The following is a 22,527-nucleotide window of genomic DNA, read 5'->3' as shown; positions in this document are numbered from 1 at the left end:
CCTCATGATTTTGATTGGCATTACAATAAGGCCAGGGAGGGAGTGATATGTAATGCTTTGAAAAAACAACTTAAGAAAAAAAAAAACACAAAATTGGATGAATACCACAACTGTCTAATAATGCAATGAAAGCTAAGTGGCCCTTCATTGTGCCCATTTTGCCTCTTATAACATTACGTTTGTGGAACTCATTATGTTTTCACATCCACGTCCAAATTTATACTTGACGAGATCTTGATTTGATATATATATATATATATAATAAGCATTTATTAGATTTATTAGAGTTATAGAGGGTAGTACGTATTGATCTATAATATTATTCAACTATATATATATATGACCCCGGCCAAAGGCCAACCCTAAATTTTTTTATAGTACCCACTTAAATAAAGGGATCCTCACATTGTACATGGGTAGACACACTGGCATATCATTAGCCCTTCAAAGTGTTTATCTATCTTTTTTCATGTTTTTCATTAATAGGAAATAAAATACAATATTTAGACCTAGATGGGATTAATTAAATGCATATATAGTCCTAAAAGGAAATTGAAATTAATTATTGTTGATAGAACTATAGTATAGTGTAGTTTGATAACTTGATATTGAGTACATGACATTTTAGTAGTCAAACTTCATAGGCGTTGGACTAATGATATATATATTTGATAAATTGTAGTGAAAATCAAACATTCTTATATGTATATATAGATACATCTCTCTTAATATGCTTCCGCGCCATGCATTATTTCATGTGGAAAGTGACAAGGCTTATTATATATACTACATATAGAAAGTGGGATTTTTTTATCCATTTTTTCTTCAAACATATAAGAAGTGGGAATTTACAAGTTTATAATTTATAATATTTATGCCAATTATTTAGAAGAGAATAATGTCTTGTACTTATTTTTTTGAGTCAGGGTTGTTTTTATTTTTTTCCTGTAAATTTTTTTTGTCTTTCTTTTGAGGGTAGTATTTTTGGTCAAAGCAACTTCAGATTATCAGATTTAGAGCAGTGGTCCTATTTATATATATGTACAAATTTTGAGATCTGAACATAACCATTAGATTTTTTATTTTTGGGATTTATTTATCATAAGAGGAGTGGCTCCTGGAATGCTTAACAGTTAGCAGACATAAAAACAAATTAACCAAACATTTCACTTCAAAAAAATAATAATAACTACACCGCAAAAAAGTTTCGCATATATGCTTATACATTTTTCATACAAAGAATGTAAAAAGGGAACAATTACAAGATAGATAGATAGATAGAAATAGTACATGCATCATCTGATTATATTATTCACAAATGAACCCAAGTTACAAATTGTTATATATATAAAAAAAAAAGCTGAACATTTATTGCTCTGCTAATAATTACAGCCTTTATGGTTTAAATTTCCATTAATTAATAAGAATATATTGTGGGCTCGGTAATATAACATCATCATGAGGCAGGTAAATCTACAGTTATAAGTGATATCTCTATCCCAAAAAAAACTACAGTACACTATATATACATATAAATGTATGTGTGTTTTGCTAAAAACAGAAGAGCATAATATTATGGTTCAGTAATAGTACTATATATAACACATACGCATGCCTATGATATTATTAGTACTACTTCAGTATAATTACTATTAAGCTCAAAAAAAGACAAAGACAAAGTTCTGTTCCTTTGGTTTTGGAAGAAAAATAAAATGAAAAAAAGGGTTATATATATATATGTATATATGCGTGTTTTAAGAGTAAGATAAGTCTTTATCAGTGGTATATTTTGTCAATATAGTGTAGAATGAGCTTTGTTGGTTGTGGTATAGATGCCCAAGATAATGACATGTGAGTAAAGTTTTGTCCCATTTTGAAAATCTAAAGGGGAACCAAAACCCTGTCTTGGATTGGCTACATGAGTACACCTCATAAATAGTTTTATAAAAAAAATATAAAATAAATAAATAAAATTGCTGATGGGTCTTAAAGCTAATAAAGCAAAGCAAAGCAAAGATAGAAATAAAGAAAGAACAAAAGAAGGAATATAAAAGAAGAAAAAAAAAATTAAAATATTGGGTTGTATCTTTGACTGCCTCGTAAATCAAGATTTTTAATATTAGGGCTCAGATTCACAATAGAGAATATGGGTTGTTTTGGGAAACAAAAAGAAAAAGGGCATCAAATCCAAATCTCCTTTGAATTCTTTTATGATTGTTATTTTTATTGACTATATATATATATATATTTATATATACATTAGGTCAATTTGTTTAGTTTTAAATTTTAATAAAAACTTGTGGACTATTATTTAAAAATATATATATAGTAGAATAAATTACAATTTTATATAAATAATATTTAGATATATGACATCTAAACACAATATATAAATATATATTTATATCGCTATAAGATATATATATAAAATACAATAATATTTAAAAAGAAATTAATAATATAAACAAAATAATAATAGAAAAAGTAATAGTGTAGATATCAGTATACATGCATAAATTATTTTTAGTTTGTAATGTATCTCACAATGTTCTTTAGTGAATTTGATGAAGAAAAAAAGCTCCAATCACTTGATAAAAAATAAACTATCACACAAATTTATAAGATAAAAAAATAATATGTATGTCTTTATTATTTTTAAATAAATATGATTTAATTATTTAAATTATCATAAAATATCTTTAAAATATCATATTTTAATTAATTAATTTATTTTTGTTTAAATTTATGTTTCTTCTACTTTTTTATTTTGGCAGTAAAAAAAAAGATTATGTATATTATATGTTTAATATAATATTAAATTTAAGTTTAATTAAATTTTATTATTTTAAAATAATTATTATTGTAAAATATCTTAGAAATATCTTATTTTAATTAATTATTTATTTAATTTTATTTAAGTTTAAATCATATTTACAATCTACCGTTAAATATAAAAAAATTCGGTTAAAATTTAAAAAAAATTAAAATAAAATTTTTTCGACATCTATATACCTTTTTATATAGAAGAGATATATATGGATTATTAACTATGCAATTACTTTAATAATAAGGCAATATTCTGTTTGTTAATTAGATTACAATTAATAATTGGGTGTTTGGGATGGTATAGAATATAATTAATGGGGTTAAAATAATGGTCGGTCATCATCTTTAGAGGACAAGAGATCTCTTTGTACTATATTACGTGGAAAAATAATTCACGAGGAGGATAATTCTTTCTTAACTTTTGCTTGCTTTTGACTAAAGTTACCTCCTCATTTAATTTGGTAATAATTATATCATTTTATTGGGAACAACTTGGATGCATGAAACCGCCGTTATTCTCCCAAAATACATTTTATATATTAGACAATTTTTTTTATAGGACTTTATTTAAGCTTTATCGGTAGGGCTCTCAGTGTTTCTTGATCCGTGAACAATTTTTGGCACAATTTTTTTTATGATCGTGTATATTGTAGCTATTTAGAGCATCCTGCAAATTTTCAGAAAATTCCATATAGTTTACAGTACCGAAAACTAGGTTCAAACATGTTTTCCACGCACATAAAAAAAATTAGTCACGCGTGCAACAACATGTTTGAACCTAGTTTTCGATACTGTAAACTATTCGGAATTTTCTGAAAATCTGCAGGATGCTCTAAATAGCTACAATATATACAGTCATAAAAAAAATCGCGCCAAAAACTGTTCACGGGTTGTAAACACTGAGAGCCCTACCGGCAGGGCTTAAAGTGAAGCCCCTATAGGAGAATTCCCCTATATATATATATATTTGGTACGCTTTAAATGATACTACCCATTAATGATTACTTTAATATTACTAATTAGATTAACATCAATTAACTATATATTTATAGTTATTAATTAATATTTTTTAAAATAAATTTTGATTTTTTTAAATTTTTGGAAAGACTATCTGATTACATGACGGTGACATATTTATTAAATTAAAGAATTAAAAAAATATTATTTAAATATTATATATGAAAATTCGAAATTAATATAGAAAACAAATCTTTACTTATTGGTGACTTGCTATATCAAGTCACTATATTGCCACATTATTATAATTATTAGTACTTATATATGGGTAGTAACCATTAAAAAATCTTCTATATATATTTATATGATATAATAGTAACATATATATATATATAAATGCATGTGTTTAATTAACTACTAAATATCTATTATGTATAAAAAGTGTGTAAAAAATGGAAATTCTTGGTTTTAACGGTATTTTATTTTTTTCTGTTAACTTTAATGGAATATTCTTATATTTAACGATAGATTATAAACATTACTTAAATTTAAATAAATAATTAAACAAATTAAAATATGATATTTTTGAGATATTTTACAATTATGATTATTTAAAATAATAAAACCATACATTTTATAACTTAAATAAAAATTTAATTAAACTTAAACTTATTAATATATTAAACATATAACATATAATCTTTTGTTGTCAATGCCAAATTCAAAAACTAGAACAAACATAAACTTAAACAAAAATAAATAAATTAATTAATTAAAATATGGCATTTTAAAGATATTTTATGATAATTTAAATAATTAAATCATATTTATTTAAAAATAATAAATGCATACATATCATTTTTTTTATCTTATAAATTTGTGTGATAGTTTGTTTTTTATCAAGTAGCTGGAGCTTTTTTTTTATTCATCAAATTCACCAAAAGATACTGCGAAATACATTATAAAGTAAAAATAGTTGATGCATGAATATTAGTGTCTATCCTATGACTTTTTCTATTTTTATTTTATTATTAATTTCTTTTTAAATATTATTGTATTATATATATATATATATATTATGTAGCCATGTAAATATATATATATTTATATTAACGTTATGTTTAGATGTTATATATGTAGAGATTATTAATATAAATATTTATATATATTATAAAACTATAATTTATTCTATTATATATATATATATATTTTAACAAAAATATGAATAAGTTTTTATTAAAATTTTAAACAATATTTATAATTTTAAAATTAAACCAAATTACTTCTACCTAGTATATATATATATTATATACTTGTGTCGCATTCGGTTTTTATCTTTCTGATCGCACCAAATATAATTTAGTATTGTAGTGTAACATTTTATTCACAATAGTGAAAAAAAGTACGTAATATTATTGAGCTAATTTGTTTCTTAAGAGTCGAAGTAGTCATGATCTTCCTTGAAGTTAATAAAGAAATGATTATATGGTCAAAGAATTTATCAGTTATTACAGTTAACTTCATATATATATGTAGTTAAAATCATCAAAGGATAAACCGACGGAATATGAGAGGACAAAATATGACCCGAGAGAATTAACATATATTATTATTAAGCAAAAGAATCATTTTGTTTTTAAATTGGAAGCGATTGGGATGTGATTTTAGGCCACTCGATATGGTCTCAAAAGTCAACCATTCAAGACCAAGATGTTAGCTAGATACCCATATGAAAACATATAAGTATATATAAAATCAGAATCATATGCATATATATATATATATATTCTGTTCATAATGCAACATTTGAATCCAAGAACGTGGTGTACCCATAGATACCTACCACTTGATGGCAATTAGGTTTCAACTTATAAATTTTTCAAGGCTAAGTATTATTTCCACTGGAAAATGATGAGTCCAGGTGTTGATTATATATATATATATATATATAAATATATATACATACGTATAATGTATATCTGTGTATATATATTAGTGGTGCAATGGTAGAAGTAGGACCTCAAATTATGAAGGGCAATTTTGATTTTGAGTGTCGTTTTCATGAATCACCTAACGAGTTGGACTAAATCTATTATATTCAGATTCTGAATATAAATATATATATATGTATTAATTAAAGAAGTTTGTATTATATGTCATCATAAAAATGATGATGTATGACTGGAAAAGTCACTAGTTGTAATGAAAACCAAATTGATTGTGGATTGAATTAATCCAACAAGATGTGCCATATTATAATTATTGATTATAATTATAAATATTATTGGGATATATGGAGATATAATTAAAGGATATATCTCTTCTTCATAGAATGTGTATAAATAACAATTTTTTTTAACGGTTTGTAAGCGTGATATTCTAAATATTTATCGGAATATATTTTAAAATTAACTTAAAAATAATTATTTGTTAATTATATGAATATAAATTTAAATATTATAAAATATTATTATTATAATAATTATATTAATATAAATTTAAATTCAAATATTATAAAATATTATTGTTATAATAATATATAATGCAACACTAAATATTTAATAACTATATTAATATAAATTTAAATGTTATAAAATATTATTATGATAAAATATTATTCTAACTTTTTACTAATTATATTAATATAAATTTAAATATTATAACATATTATTATTATTATTATTATTATAATTTTTAATACAAAATTTGATATTTAATAATTATATCAATATAAATTTAAATATTATAAAATATCATTATAATAATATATAATACATAATCTTAATTTTTATTAAAAAATGATCATTTATGTTTAAAACAGTTATTATATTATGTATATTTAAAAAAATCATAAACAATATTTTGGTTTATTTTTTCATTTAATATGTTTATGTCATCAACAAAATGCTCAATCCACATCCAGAAACAAATGCCATGGCCGGAGCTGGATTAGTTAGAAATCAGAAAAAAAATGGTGGGATTAGCTATCTCAAAGCACGTACTTTCTCTTACCAAAGATTATTTTATATATAAAATTGTTTATTTATTTAAAATTTATACGATAATGACACAAATTTAATAAAAATAATTAATAAATTATATAAATAAAATTACCATGGCCAAGTATTTAATGATGTAATTATTAGTGCATGTCATGTGGGTGAGAGGCCATCTAATTCATCTCTTAATTATTTATTGCCTTTATTTCTCAGTTAATTACAAACTACTTCTAAAGAGTATTGTTACTGGAATATTAATTTTTACCAAAATATGTGAGACCCTGATAAATTAAATAAATTTACTATCATTATTAATATTTAATAGTGTATATGAAGCTTAAGTATAAAGAAAAATATTTGTTTGTGCCATGGTTTATTTGTACAAAGTTTCTTATGAACTTAATTGTGGTTGTTTATGCCATGATTTTATGCAAATTTTCTCATGAACTTAATTTTGGGATTTATCTCTTTGTAATATATTATGATTAAATAATCGTTGAGATCTTGCCACAATAAAAATGTTGACTTTATTTTGGTTGTGTTTTGTACAAATTTAGTGAGGTGATAATAGTTGTCATGAATAATTGTATATGTTTAAATATAATATATTTTTTGGGTTAAAAATTGAACAAATTAATAAATTTATTAATATTTTGAAAACAATAGCATCAAGTTTGTTATAGTATAATAATTTTTACGATATAAAAAAAAAGAATGTAAATATTGATCCATAACATCTCTAGTATTATTTAATTTTTGTTATATAAATATATTAATAATAAAGTGGCCACAATAATTACTTAATTATAAAAAGACAAAATATGATCAATACAAATTGGTTCAAAAAATAGTAAGAATTATATATTATAGAGTAAATTATGGATAAAATACTTAATATTTGTAAAATGTTGCATTTTTATACTCAATTTTGTGTGTGGTAAATATACTTAATTTCTTTAAAATGTTGTACTTTTATATATATTTTTTTACTATTTTGACAAATAATAAAAAAATTAAGAAAAAAATATGGCTTTTTAATTATTTTTAAAATTTTTAGTTATTTTCTCTTTTTTATTATTCCTCAAAATAATTATTTTAAATAAAAAATTAATAAATATTTTATTAAAATGAATAAAAAAAATGATTTGAAATAAATAAAAAATATTTTTCCATCAGTTTAAAATATAAGTTTTTTTAAAAAAGTAAATAAAAAATATAAGTTATAATTATTTTGATTAATTTTAAAATCTTAAATAATTTTTTTATTATTTTGAGAAAGAATAAGGAAGTGGAAATAATTTAAAACTTAAAATATAATTAAAATCTTATATTTTTCTTTCACTTTCTTATTATTTTTCAAAATAATAATAAAAAATAGGTATACAAGTGCAATATTTTAAAAACATTCAGTATATTTACTACAAAAAAAGTTTGAGTATAAAAGTGAAACATTTTGAAGATTTACTGCCGAAAAAAGATTGAGTATAAAAGTGTAATATTTTGAAGATTTATTGCCGAAAAAGATTGAGTATAAAAGTGCAACATTTTGAAAACATTAGGTATTTTAATAACAATTTACTCTATATTATATATTTCAAATGTTTTATAATTAAATTATATTTTTAAATATTGATGAGTAGTCATAAATCATATACATGTTGTCCATTTTTTAGCCAATAACTTACTTCCATTATAATTTCCAAAATCCACTTAGGTAAAATTCTAATTTTACATCAATAATAGATGAATCTTCAATTAAAAGCACAAACTTTTGGGGTTTTATTTTGGCTAAGGTTTCTCCAATTATTAACTAAAAAAATTTAATGGATAAGGAGTACACTCTAGCTATAGTAATGCCTTTTTCTCTTCCTCACAATAAGGCCATGATATACACAAACAATTAATTGATACTCATCCAAACTACCCTTTTTCCATAATGGCCATGAGATACCATACTTGAAAATGCTTCATCAAGTTGAAGAATATATTTGAAAATGTGGGGCCTCTTCTTTTGCACTTTAAATATCTAATTACCAAATATGGTCCATCGCTCTCTCTTTGATACAATTCTTCACTTTATAAGTTCCTTTGATTATTATTGAATGCCTACTTTTTCTTCTCTTGGCTTTAAATCATTCCCAAAGACCCACAACCATAGAGGAAGCAAAAACAAACCCATGTTGTTCTAAAATTCATACAAAAACCAACCTCATCATTTCATTAATACATGATTTTTACTATAATATATGAGAAAATATTTGATAAAATGGAAGACCACTCAATATACATATTTATAGACTAGGCCTACTAATTGGTCTAACATCTTTTGAGCTTTTTATACCTCATAATTTCCCATCACTTTAATTATTCTTATTATTGTAATATAAAAATTATAGGTCAATATATGTGAAACATCTCTTCCTATTAATTATTCTTATTATTACTGTTAATATAAGAATTATAGGTCAATATATGTCAAACATCTCTTCCTATTAAATAATGTACTAATAATATACTTGTACTCCATTCATTAAATCTCAACAAGAGAAAATATATCTTTAATAAAGATTCAAATTTTTTGTTTCATCCCCATTACTTCCATAATAATAAGAAGCCAAAAACAAGAATAGGGTTAGTGTTGGAATATGAAGAAATTTAAAAGAAAAGTGAAGGGAATATATATTATTGATTGAGATTAATATTATAATAAAGAAAAGAAATGATGATAAGATTTGATGACATGTTTATATACATGGGACAAGAAGACCTCATTACTATCTCTAGTAGGGACCAATTTGTTATGATGCTAGTTAAAACCACACTCGGTTTGGTTAGTGGAGAGTGGGAGCTAATGAAGTGTTAAGGATTCCCATTAAGAATAACGTGGAAAAGATTTGATGATAACCCAACTAGGAATGTTTCCGCCGTTACCTCTATTAATATATAATAATATAAAGTTCGGCTCTAAGTATTGGCTTTCTAAAGCTAGGCCTATAATTAATGATGAGTAGTGTGACAAGGAATAGTCCAAAATAGAACAAGCCAGCCCCTTAGATGGGGTATATAAGACTATAAATACGCTCAAGATCAAGATCAGTCAACTTAACACTTTCCCACTTGGCTTGAGACTTGAGAGAGAGCTAAGAGAGCATTAAAACCAAAATGCGGGTTTTGTGTAGGGATTTGTTGGACATTAGAGGAGAATGGGCATAGATGAGCCGGCGTGGACGGCGGGGCACATCAAACTAGGAACTTGGAATGGGAATTGAACTACATTTTTTTCTTTCTTTTGGGGTGTTACCTAATAAGATTTACCTACCCATAAAAAATCTAAAGGTACCCTTTAAAGGGGGAGAAGCTCATCTCTTCCAAGTCCAAAATTCATATTAATGTCTAGAGAATAGATCGAGGAGGTATAGAGCACCCCCACCTTTAAAGTTGGTAGCTTCTAAGAACTATAGCCGTCAAAAGAAGAGGGACCCCAATACGCAAAAGTGGCAAGTGACCTTGTTTTGAAGGACCCATGACCAAAGTTTGAGCTAAAAGAAAAGCTCATCTTATGAAACAATTGCTTAGTAATCAACAACAAATCTTTTAGGGAAAATGGAAGCTCTATTAATGGTGAAGCAAGTTTAATATTGGTTGGAAAAAATGAAAGAGTAATTATAGATCTCAGTAAAAGATCACTCAAACAAGCTAACCAAACTATTGAAGATGAAAAACTACTTAAATTGATAAAATTCGAGCCCCACAAATAGATAAATGATAACGGTGAACTCGTTAAGTTCGTCTTTCTTTCATAAGACAAATTGATGGATTCACAAACTTACTAAAGAAAAATAAAAACCTTAAGACATCTTAATGCAAGAATAAGGATTAGAACCAAAACAATGACAAAAGTGACTATTATCAGTCACAGACTAAACTATCACAATTGGTGTTCATTTCATTTATGAACGTTTATATTGGTTCCAAATTATTTTGATTTGTGTTCATTTCATTTATGAACAAAATATATATTTATATATATACATGCACAATGCTCCACAAAATCAATTGTGGGTAAGGACTAAAAAGACAAAAATGAAGTTTTTGGGGGGGGGATTTGTTTCTTCACAAAACCCAAAAAAAAAAATCTAATAATTTCACAAAAACCAAAAAGTCCATGCAAGAGGAGAAGCATGATATATTTCTTTTTGTCTATACATATATACTATTGCCTTCTCCTCCAAACATTCTTTTCCCTGCGGCTCAGTCCTCAGCAAAAGAACCAAATAAACAATTATTTATAAATATATAAAAAGAAAAAGAAAAAACTCAACATAGTACTACTACCAACGACTACAACACATCCATTCCCTTTATCTTTTTACATTTTTATTTATTTATTTTGCTTTTTTTTTTTTACTTTGTTGTAGTCCAAAATGAGGAGAACGACACCATACTAGATCTCAAAGCTTCTCTTCACTTTGCTGACCGGGGCAGGCTTTGTTCAGCTGACTGAGTCGTTTAGAGTTCATCAGTTAAAGCTAAACGACATGCCCGTTGCCCCATCATGCTGGCTCTGTCTTGAGCTTTGAGTAAAAAATTTCTTTTTTAATAAAAAAAAAAAAAAAAGAAAAACTACCCAAGACTTGATCTTCTCTCTCTCGCGCTTTCCACTGTTCAAAATCAATACTTTATTATTATTTGTTACATATTTTTTTAATTTTGTTTTCCTGGTTTGCTTGCTTGCTTGCCACTTGAAACATACTTTGCTCTGTTGTGTTTACTGAGAACGAGGCCGTTTGTTTTTTCAAGAGAGAGAAGAAAGGAACTCTCTTTATCTCTCTCTCTCTCTCTCTCTCTTTCTTTCTCTCTTTCTCTATGTCTGCCGCATTGTCTTGTTCTATTTAGAATCTAATCTTACTTCCACGCATTAAAGTATAGTCTCTCTTTCTCTTTCTTTCTAGTCATCGTTGGCTTCATATTTTCCGGTTTTGGGTCTGTTAGGCCAACACTTTAGTTTATTATTAACCGAGGCTATAGCTAAGCTACCTATAGACACACTCCACAAACCAAACCCAAATACCCGAACAAGCAAACCCCATTTCTTATTTGCTCTTCTTTCAGAGTTTTGGAGCCAAGTTTTTGAGTGTTTGAGTCCTGATAACAACTAAAAATAGAAAAAAGGTTGTGCTGAGAAGTGAGACTTGTTCTCATTCTGAAGAAGTTCTATCAAAGTGGTGAAGGTGAACCAAGAATTTGGAGAAGGGTTGAAATTCTTTGGTATATGAAGCTGTAATATTTGATTATCTGAAGTTTTTTTTGGAGGATTCTGAGCAAAACCCAAGTTCCCAAATCTTGCAAATAATACTAGGACTTGAGCTGTATGAGGTAAAAGAGAAACAATGAGAGATGGGAGTTCCAAGAAAAGCAAGGTTTATTATTTTTTCTTAAGATTTAAATTCTTTCAGATGAAAACTTTCCCAATTTCTTTGTAGGTTCCCTTGGATTTTGAGAAATGGTTGATTGATTCTTTGTTTGTTGTTTGGTTTAGCTCTCATGGTCAAAGAAAATGGTCAGAAAGTGGTTCAACATCAAGAGCAAGAATGAGGAGTTTCAGGCTGATGATGTTTATGGAGGTTGTTCTTTTAGCTCTTATCTCTGAATTTCCTCTTCTTTGTGATCAATTAATTGAATATGAAAGTAAAATTTGTTTTCTGAGCTTCCCATTTCAACGGGGGAGCTTATTTTGATGGCAATTTTTGTTTTTCTTCTGTACTTCCAAGTATGTGAAATGCCAAATTCTGAACTTTAGCTGTTCTTCTCTTGTTCTTGTATCCCAAAATTCTCAGCTACTGACAAAGATTGAGCATTTAAAATTTCCCTTTACTCTAATTTTACATTCTTCTACAGTAATGAAAATTTCCTCACCAATCAACCAAATCAAGACTATTTTTCTATTTAATTTTTATTGACATCTATCCGGAGGTAGAATTGGTGTACTAATGATTTTTTTTCTTCTTTTTCTTTCAGGAGGTGATGTTGAATACAGGACTAGCTTCTCTGAGAGGGAGCCCCGCACAATCAAAAAGAGCAAGACAGGTTAGCTTAATCCTTTTTTAAGAACTACCACAATGGGATAATGTAGATGCACAAAAAGTATATATCATCTCAAACTTAGGTTGCTCATATTCATTCTTTTTGCAATGCTCAGAGAAATTTACCAAGAGCACTGAGCAGGTCCGGCGAACTAGAATGAATCTTGATCATCCTCGAATTTTTGATGTGCAAAACCATAGGTGTGTAATCCGCTTTCTCTTCATGTTTATGTCTTTCATTCCTTTAATCATGTTTTGTTTTAGAAGAATCCTTGGAAAAAAACTCATTTTGAGCTGATTTTTTTCTTCTTCTTTTCAATTTTGGGAGCAGCATTTTTGTTGCTACTTGGAATGTGGCTGGAAGATCTCCACCAAATAACTTAAATCTAGATGAATGGCTTCATGCTGCACCTCCTGCTGACATTTATGTTCTTGGGTATGACTAGACTGTCTGTATAAATCTTTTCTCTTAATTTTAAGAAAATATTCTAAACATGTTATAGATTTTAATGTTTGCTTTTATCTCTTCCAGATTTCAGGAGATAGTTCCACTAAATGCTGGTAATGTTCTTGGTGCGGAAGACAATGGTCCTGCTAAGAAATGGCTTGCTCTTATCCGGAAAACTCTTAACAATCTTCCTGGGACCAGTGGGGGGAGTGGCTGCTATACACCATCTCCAATTCCACAGCCTGTTGTAGAGCAAGATGCAGATTTTGAGGGATCAGCAAGGCAGAAAAACTCATCTTTCTTTCATCGCCGTTCATTCCAAACAACTAACAGTTGGAGAATGGAAAGTGATTCATCAATCCCACAACCACGACTTGATCGCCGGTTCAGTGTCTGTGATAGGGTGATCTTTGGCCACAGGCCGAGCGATTACAGCCACAGGCCGAGCGATTACAGCCACAGGCCGAGCGATTACAGCCACAGGCCGAGCGATTATAGCCACAGGCCAAGTGATTTCAGCCACAGGCCAAGTGATTATAGCCACAGGCCAAGTGATTTCAGCCACAGGCCAAGTGATTTCAGCCACAGGCCAAGTGATTACAGTCACAGACCAAGTGATTACAGTCATAGGCCAAGTGACTTTGAATCTAGTTACAGATGGGGTCATCGGCCAAGTGACTATTCCAGGCCAAGTGACTACTCCAGATGGGGTTCATCTGATGATGACAATGGAGCTGGTGATTCACCAAGTACTGTGTTACATTCCCCAATGTCCTATGGCTATGGTGGATCTGCATCTAATGATGATGGATATAGAAAAAGAGGGCATTCAAGATACTGCTTAGTTGCAAGTAAACAAATGGTTGGAATATTTCTCACAGTTTGGGTGAGGAGTGAATTAAGGGATCATGTTCGAAACATGAAAGTATCTTGTGTGGGAAGAGGATTAATGGGTTACCTCGGAAACAAGGTATTAATTAACTAATAATGACTCTTTTCTTGAAAGTTTTACTATTTTTATTTTGGCCCTGAAAATCTTTGATAATTAAATAGTCATGATTTTCTTTTCGAACTTGCAGGGATCTATTTCAATCAGCATGTCACTGCACCAGACAACCTTTTGCTTTGTTTGTAGTCATTTAACCTCTGGAGAGAAGGAGGGTGATGAACTAAGAAGAAATTCTGATGTCATGGAGATCCTTAGAAAGACAAGGTTTCCTCGGGTCCATAGCTCAGGCGATGAGAAGTCTCCAGAGACTATCCTGGAGCATGAGTAAGTTCCTTCCTCATCAACTATCAATGAAATAGTACTCATGGAGTACAGATTTAAATAGAACTGTAAGAGAGATATTATGGAGACTAAGCATGGATGTAAAATAACTTTGATTCTTCTTAGTTAATTTCATCTTGCACTCAAGATTTTCTTCATTTTCTAATTCTATATTCCATTTCTTTCTTATGCAGTCGAGTCATTTGGCTTGGAGATCTTAACTATCGAATTGCGCTCTCTTACCGCTCTGCAAAGGCCTTAGTTGAGATGCAGAATTGGAGGGCATTGTTAGAGAGAGACCAGGCATAATTCTAAATCCGCAAAACATACTTCCCAGCTCTTCCCATCATTATTTTTTGTTTTCTAACTCAATGTTTCCATGTGCAGTTAAGGATAGAGCAAAGACGCGGCCGTGTTTTTGCAGGATGGAGTGAAGGGAAGATTTACTTTCCCCCAACATACAAGTATTCTACTAATTCAGACAGATATGCAGGGGATGATCAGCATCCAAAAGAGAAACGGCGGACACCTGCTTGGTAAAATCTTCTCACTTATCACATATCTCAGATTGGAATTGTGAAGTATTGAATGACTTGACACATTAGGCACAATGCTGATTACGTTTTTTCTTTGTTTATGACAGGTGTGATCGAATTTTGTGGCATGGAGAAGGGCTACATCAGTTATCATATGTCCGTGGAGAATCTCGGTTTTCAGATCACAGACCAGTTTATGGCATGTTTTGGGCTGAGGTTGTTTCCAGCCATAACCGATTGAAGAAAAGCATGAGCTGCTCTAGTTCCAGGATTGAGGTGGAGGAGCTGCTTCCATATTCACATGGATATACTGAACTTAGCTTTTTCTAAAAGATGACAACCAGAATTTTGGCCCACGTTGAATATACATCCAAGTATGCTCTCTCTCTCTCTCTCTCTGCACAAAAGGTCGTATACACAGTGCTACCCACATGCACAAGTTTGTGATCTTTCAAATCCATTTTTCTAAATCAAGTCCATATGCATCTTCAATCAATATGGCCAATTAGGACCTTTTTAAGCATTTTAGGCAATAGCTTTCACAATATACAATTAGGAAATGGATATTGCTAGAATCTGTAAAAACCCACCTCTAAGACAGAATCTATATGTATAAAAAAAAGTATCTTGTATGTTCACTTTATGTAATCAAGAAAGAAGAGTAAGAAGAAAAAAACTCCACAAGCAACAAAGATGTCTTGCTTGTTCCACTACCCTTTCTAACCATTGATTTTGGTCCACATGAGCAGGCTTGGAATCACTTTGTTGAATTATATTATTATTCATCTCAAGGGCGATGGAGACATTCCGTTGCCCACAAACCGAAAAAGGTATATAAGCTCTTCTCTTTTTCTCTTTTTCTAGTTTTACCTTTCTCGGTTCTGCTGTTGGTGCCCTTTGTTTCTTTGTTTTGTTTTAACTCTTTCGTATTCTTTCTTTGGCAGGTGTTAATTTGGTCTTCTCTAACTATAATGTTATATTGTACATTTAATCATCCCAGAAAAAAAAAAGAAAAAAAAAATCCGATTTCAGTACGGAGAATAATTAGGTAACCCATTTGACAGACACACAGCCTTTCTGAACAGCCTTTCTGACATATCTCAAAGTTACTTACAAGTGTTTTTGCTCATGTCCTACTCAAATGATTAGGTACTTTTTTTATTGAAGTGTTTTGGCTTACTTCTAATATATGATTAAAGCCCATATAATATGTGCTTATGATTAAGAGGTTTTTTATTATTTTTGCAGGATGAAACTAATCCAATCAGGAACACTTCATGCCAAGAGGAGAAGAAGAAGATTTTGTTTGATTCACTATTCATTATTTGTTCATGGAAATATATATGTGTCTATCTATCTATCTATATATGTCTGTTATGTGAGACCAAGCCAAGTTGAAAAGTTTGGTCAAAATAATCATTTGTATACTTGTTCTTTTTCTGTTTTCAAATGCTAAGGAAATATTTGAAGAGAGTACCCAGATACCAAAAAGTAATGACAAAAAAAAAAGGATATATTTACAAAGAAGATGAAGTTCATGATAGAAAAATCTGAACACCCTCTTACTCTCTCTCCTGTTGTTTCAAATGATTAATGTACTGAAAAATGTTGGTATTTTTTTCCTTTATTATTATTCATTTAAACTGTTCCCCACTTCTGGTTTTCACTTCTTTTTTTGGGTTGTTGATTATGGTTGCTGTAAAATAAAGAAGAAGAAGAAGCAAAAGCATGAGACAGTTTTACAGTTTTGGCAGGTAATAAATAATAAAAAAGAAAAAGAATGAAAATGAAAATGAAAATGGAAGAAAAGACGTGATTTTGAGAGAGACTGGTCTTTTGGAGAGTGGTGGTGTGGTGTGGTGTACTGGTGTACATATGCATATGTCTGAATTTGTCTTTTGCTGTTTGCTTAGTATATCGTTATGACCTTTTTTTGGACCACCTAGGAGGATAAGGAACAGTCTGCAACAAAAAAGACAAATTTTCTTCATAATATATGTACCAAACTATGACTGGTTTTATGTACCTTTCAATCACTTTAATATGCATGCGTTTCTTCTTCCCTGCTCTTTTGTTTAAGATAAATAATAAGAACAATAATAGTTTGGTTATAATGTCTTATACACGTATAACTTGGTTGACGGTAAATATATAGCAATGCCGTTTTGTTTTTCTTCATATAATAAGAGATTATAAGATTAAAATTGTGCATTTTTCATTTGTCCATGCGTAAATTTCCCTCAGCGGACTAGAGCTTATTATGGTCAATTTCTAGTAGAAATTGTCCTTATGTAGTGTGGTTTGGTTTAGTGGGGTCGACTGAAAAGAATCACGGGGTTCATCTAAAAATAATTTGGTAATTAGTGAAGTTACATATGTTCTTATTAATGTCTTAATATTCTTATACTTGTTCCATGTGAGACACTATACTCTGATATCCCCCTCAAGATGGTGTCTATTTTTTGCACAACAATCTAGAATTACTAGATCACAAGTGACATTTCTCAGCTTACTTATTTTTTGGATCTCAAGTGTCTTTTTGCACTATGTGGATATTGTGTAGCTTAGCTTGTTATTTGGATCTCAAGTGTTTTTATTGCACTATGTGGATCTCGTGTGGCTTAGCTTGTTATTTGGATCTCAAGTGTCCTGTTGCACCATGCGGATCTCATGCAACTTTTTTTTTTTAATTCTACTCTATTTGGATCGGTGTGGATCGAATGCCTGCTAGAGACATGACTCATGATACATGGCAAGAATCATAGGGTTCCATCTAAAAATCAATTGGTGATTAGTGGAGTTACCCATGTTCTTATTAATATCTCAATATTCTTATGAAAAATTTACAAAAATATGGAAAAAAATAAATTACTTTCTATATTTATGGGCATAAAACTTATACCATAAAATATGGTAATTCTAGCAAAAAAAAAAAAAGTTTAAAATATGAGAATCCCACAAAATACTATGAACAAAACTACCATAAACAAAAATACACACACACTCTCTCTTACTTTTCTCTTTCTCTCCATCTCTCACGTATCTTTCACTCGCTGTCTTCATTTTCTCTCACAACAATGGCAGCCAACCATTTTCTCTCACAACAATGGGAGCTCTCTCACACCGGCAAATGGACGATGTACCTCCTGTCATCGCTGACTCCATCTCTGATTTGTCTTCTTCTTCTTCTTCTTCGCTTTCTTCTTCGTTTTCGCATTCTTCTTCATTTTCTTCATCATCATCATCATCATCATCTTCTTCTTCTTCTTCTTCTTTACGTTATTTTGCGTCTTCTTTGTTGTTTCATATTTGGATTTCTTTTTCAGATCAATTTTTTTTCCAAATCTGTCTAAGGAACCAGTTACTGCCACAATTTTGTTTTGTTTTCAGATCTGAGATTTTGTGGACCTAGCTGTAACTAGTTACCTTAATTAATCTCCTTCTTCATGGTTTTTTTTTTAAATCTGATTTTGTTTTTTTAGATCTGATTTTCTTTAAAAAAAACTACCTAAGTGACTAGTTATTGTCACAATTTTATTTTGTTTTCATATTTGAGTTTTTTGTGGATCTAGCTTGTTACACCCAGATTTCGAGACCCCCGAGATTGTGATCTTGAAAGCTGGACTCGTCAATTGTGAGCTCGAAAATCTGAAACGCATATGCATGACTCAGGTGTCGAACCCTCGAATCAAGATGGCAACCTTGAAGACATTTTTTAACCTCGAAAGAACTTAGCATCGAGATATACCTGATGTCGGGTGTCTGCGGATCAAGCAGCCCGAGCTTGGCATGAGTATAAGCTCGGAGTGTGACAGCCTCGGTGGTATTTACCCGCTCCGAGCCGGTCTAGGGGAAAGGTGCCTAGCTCATAACTTATCTATAGACCTGGACTGGCATGATGCTGATTGCCGACCTCGAATGACTTAATGGGTCATCTGATGAGACGCAATCCATGCATTTAAAAGATATTTATTGTTGTAACATCCCAACATTAAAGGGATATGAACAAGTCTGTTATATTCCCCTGGTCTTTAGGGGACGTTCCCTTGTGTATAGGAGTTACAAAATTTAATATCATTATTTTCATTAATAAATAAGAGTATCCTCTCGAAATATGTGGGAATGAACTCTGAGAATCCTCTATAAATAGGGAGGTTATGAACATTTGTAGAGGACAGATTTTTGATATCTTGAGAGAATTTATGGAGAATTCATCCTTGAAGGATTTCCTGAAATCTCCAAAATCTTAATAAAATTGACTCGTGGACTAGGCAGAGTTAACTGCTGAACCACGCAAAATTCTTGTTGTTTTACTGTATTATTCATCTGCGCCATAGTTCCTATTGTTTATTCACTTTACGTAAAAAAAAAACTTGTGAAGAGTTTTTAATTTGAGATATTTAGATAGTTTAGATATTATAGTTTTTTCTTTTTTAATAATTAACTAATAATTAGAAAATAGAAAGAGTGATTTGGAGTGGTTTTAGAGTGCCACACCATCTCCTTGATGATCTACTTTATATAAATACAAGTTTTGACTCTAAGAACTTATTATTCACAACATTATACATATTCCATGTGTTGTCATCTTCAGTAGTAGGAGTTAGAAGCATTGGATCCTGGAAAAATGTATATCGATTAAAAAAAAATCAATTAGTAAAGGTCGCGTTCCTAACCGACTGGAAATGAAATGAATAAATACCCGAGATGATTGTGTTATCATTAACACGTAAATCAATCAAATTTGGAGATATGAATTGGAATTCATTGAAAATTGAAATTGAAAGAGTATAGAGAGAGAGAAGAAGAGAAAAAAGAAAAAAGAAAGAGAAATTAGAGTAGAGGAAAATATGATTGTTTACTGAGCTTTTCATAAACTAAAAATATATTAAGAAGAAAGAGCTGAAAGAAAGAATTAGAGATGAACAATCAGAGTTTTTACGTGGTTGGGGCGTTAATGAGCCTTAGTCCACGAGTCAGTTGTATTTGGCTTTAGAGAGCTTTTGACAATGGAGTTTTCTACAAGTTTTAGCAGAGTAATTGCTTACAAAAAAAAATCTGGGATCCCTGCTACAGTGCACAACTGGCCCTATTTATAGGCAATCAAGCGCAGTGGGCTTGGGCCAAACTAATCTGGGCCCAATAGGGATGTAATCACGGTTTGCTCGCTAATGGAATCATAATACAAAGAATGTTACATAGTAAAATGTAGTTAATCTTGGCCCATTGGGCCGGCTCAGGTGTGGCCAAGCCTTACAGCTGTCCATTGTACATTAGCTCGGACTGGTCCGCGTGGGCTTATAAGGGGATCCTGGGGAAAGGATCTGTCAGAGTAGTGGCAGTACTGTCTCCTAGGAATAGTGTACATTCCGTGCGTACCCTCTTCTACAGATTAGTTGAGGAGACCAATTGTCGAATTTCATGGGGACAAGCCAACATTGGGGCTAGCTAGGCTTGCCCTATCTAGAAGTCTTGTCTGGGTTCGTTTATTAATGTCTCGGTTCACTTATCGGAGTCCTAGTTCGTTTACCAGGACTTGGGTTCATTTGCCAAGATGGACATCATGACACTGAGTATCTCCCCCGGATTCTTGATAAGGTTTATCTCCATTGACTAGTTAATCTGCTACCTCAGTTGGCATCCTAGAGGATATAAGTAGGTTGGGACCGGGAAGATGAGTCGGGTTTGCATCTTAGTCTCGGTTCCTTCGTTATGCTCGCGCCCATCGAACGTTGTTGGGCTCGATGATAATTGGGCTATCAGGGTTTCTTCCTTCCCCGTTCATTGGGCTAAGGATGGGCCCAGACCTCTTTAAGAGGGCCCACAGACCCATTGGGTCATGCCACGTGTTACGAGTGGAAAATAGGGATAACATATACCCCTAAGTCTTCATCTGTGTTTGAATGGTGGAGACTTGCCTTACTCTCCCGGATCAATCTCAAATATTCGGGTTTGTTTACCAGAAGTCGGGTTCATTTACTTGGGGGACATTTGGGCAATCCCCATCCTTTCAAATTCTTAATTTCTCAAACACGTGTCTCCAGGTTGATGGTGCGTCTGTGCCACTAGCGCCCTAAAGATCTGGAAATAATCTTTTGATTGTCCAAGTGACCGATGGGTGTCAGTGCAATTCTCGAGACGTCCCGTCTGTACGAAAAATGTTAATAGGGTACTCGAGTGGGCTGTTTAATGCTTCTGCCCCATCTGGAACCGTTGGATGGGGATATCCTTGAGATTTTCAACATGGATAGTTGGATGAGGTAGGTGCGGATCATGGATTGACAATTCCACGATTTAGTGTTCGATTAGTCCAATTAAAGCCTCTGCATCATTCAGGACCGTCGGATGGGGATAATCTTGGAATCCCCGCTGTGGACCGTTGGATCAAATAGTGGATTTCTGCCCTATAAATACCTCGACGGGATCATTTTAAAACTTTACATATTCCATATACTCAGAGCAGAAAAGAAAGCTTTATATACCCTATTTTGTCGACGAGATTCTCCGGCGATTAATTCACCTTCGAGTTCATCTGTTTTCGACTAGGCCTCTTCCCACTCAGCCATCGGATAGCTCTGTCCCAATTCAACCAGCAGATGAACTGTTGCGCCATCTTCTCAGATTTAAGGCTGAGATTCTGCCGACTTTGTCGCCTAAAACTTTATGAATTTCAAATCCAGTACCTCATAGTAAGTCTTCTGGTCATTTTTTCGTCTGTTTATTCCTTTTTTAGTCATTTTTATTATAGCGCTATTCCTGTGACCATAAAACTGTTTGGGGTGGGTTGTCACCACCGTGTAGGGTGGTTTTAGGTAGGATAGTGGTAGATTTGAACCGTAGATTTTCTGGGTGATAACTCCTATCTCCGGTTGTCCTGGATCGATTCGGGCTCTCCAAGAATGTTTTGGGTGAGTTAGAAAAACCTTTGACCTTTAGTTCCCGACTAAAGATCTTGGGATCTCTATTGATCCCGGATTTGAGTTCGGAGGGGACCTCTCCAAGTAGTTTTAGGAGAACCCCCATACCTCAACCAATTTTCTTCGGTTTTGGTGCTAATTGCTTAGTTCTCATTTTCTTTGTCGCTTCCAGGTCCCTGATCATGAGTCGCGGCGTGATTTTATACATAGAAGACATTGTCCAGGCAGGCCCTGTAGTCTTGGAAGGGTCCAAACTTCCCACTGGAAACACATGGGAAATGGATGAGGAGAAGAATGAGTTTCAGAATTACTGAATGTTACACGAGCTGGAGAAAACCCTTGGAGTAGAGGCGACTGTGGGACTTTTCTACAATCGACTGGCCCGGAAGGAGAAGGCCCATATTGGTGTGGGCATGTTCGGGGCCTGGAGCATAGGCCATATCAGCGCAGGTGCTACTCTCCCGCTCCACAACTACTTCGTGCGGTTCCTC

The 22,527-nt window shown here is 31.3% G+C and overlaps 1 protein-coding gene across 1 annotated transcript; it reads left to right on the top strand.

The window, feature by feature from the left end:
- Positions 1-11,181: 11,181 nt before the first annotated feature.
- Positions 11,182-16,771, top strand: LOC133819116 (type IV inositol polyphosphate 5-phosphatase 6-like). Its single transcript, XM_062252284.1, has 13 exons — positions 11,182-12,202; positions 12,322-12,406; positions 12,801-12,869; positions 12,982-13,066; positions 13,197-13,301; positions 13,398-14,283; positions 14,393-14,586; positions 14,778-14,886; positions 14,971-15,119; positions 15,227-15,493; positions 15,869-15,949; positions 16,064-16,268; positions 16,368-16,771. The coding sequence occupies exons 1-10, from the start codon at positions 12,173-12,175 to the stop codon at positions 15,447-15,449; spliced, it is 1,935 nt and encodes a 644-aa protein (XP_062108268.1). The 5' UTR covers positions 11,182-12,172; the 3' UTR covers positions 15,450-15,493; positions 15,869-15,949; positions 16,064-16,268; positions 16,368-16,771.
- Positions 16,772-22,527: the final 5,756 nt, after the last annotated feature.

This window comes from Humulus lupulus, chromosome 2, assembly GCF_963169125.1.
Source record: "Humulus lupulus chromosome 2, drHumLupu1.1, whole genome shotgun sequence".
NCBI lineage: Eukaryota > Viridiplantae > Streptophyta > Magnoliopsida > Rosales > Cannabaceae > Humulus > Humulus lupulus.
This window is presented reverse-complemented; position numbering and strand designations above follow the sequence as displayed.

Bases quoted from the DNA above. Each gene is read 5' to 3' on its own strand.
- LOC133819116 (XM_062252284.1), top strand. From the start codon at position 12,173: ATGAGAGATGGGAGTTCCAAGAAAAGCAAG. The intron at 13,067-13,196 runs GTGTGTAATCCG...TTTTGGGAGCAG, and splicing joins TTTGATGTGCAAAACCATAG to CATTTTTGTTGCTACTTGGA. The intron at 13,302-13,397 runs GTATGACTAGAC...TATCTCTTCCAG, and splicing joins GCTGACATTTATGTTCTTGG to ATTTCAGGAGATAGTTCCAC.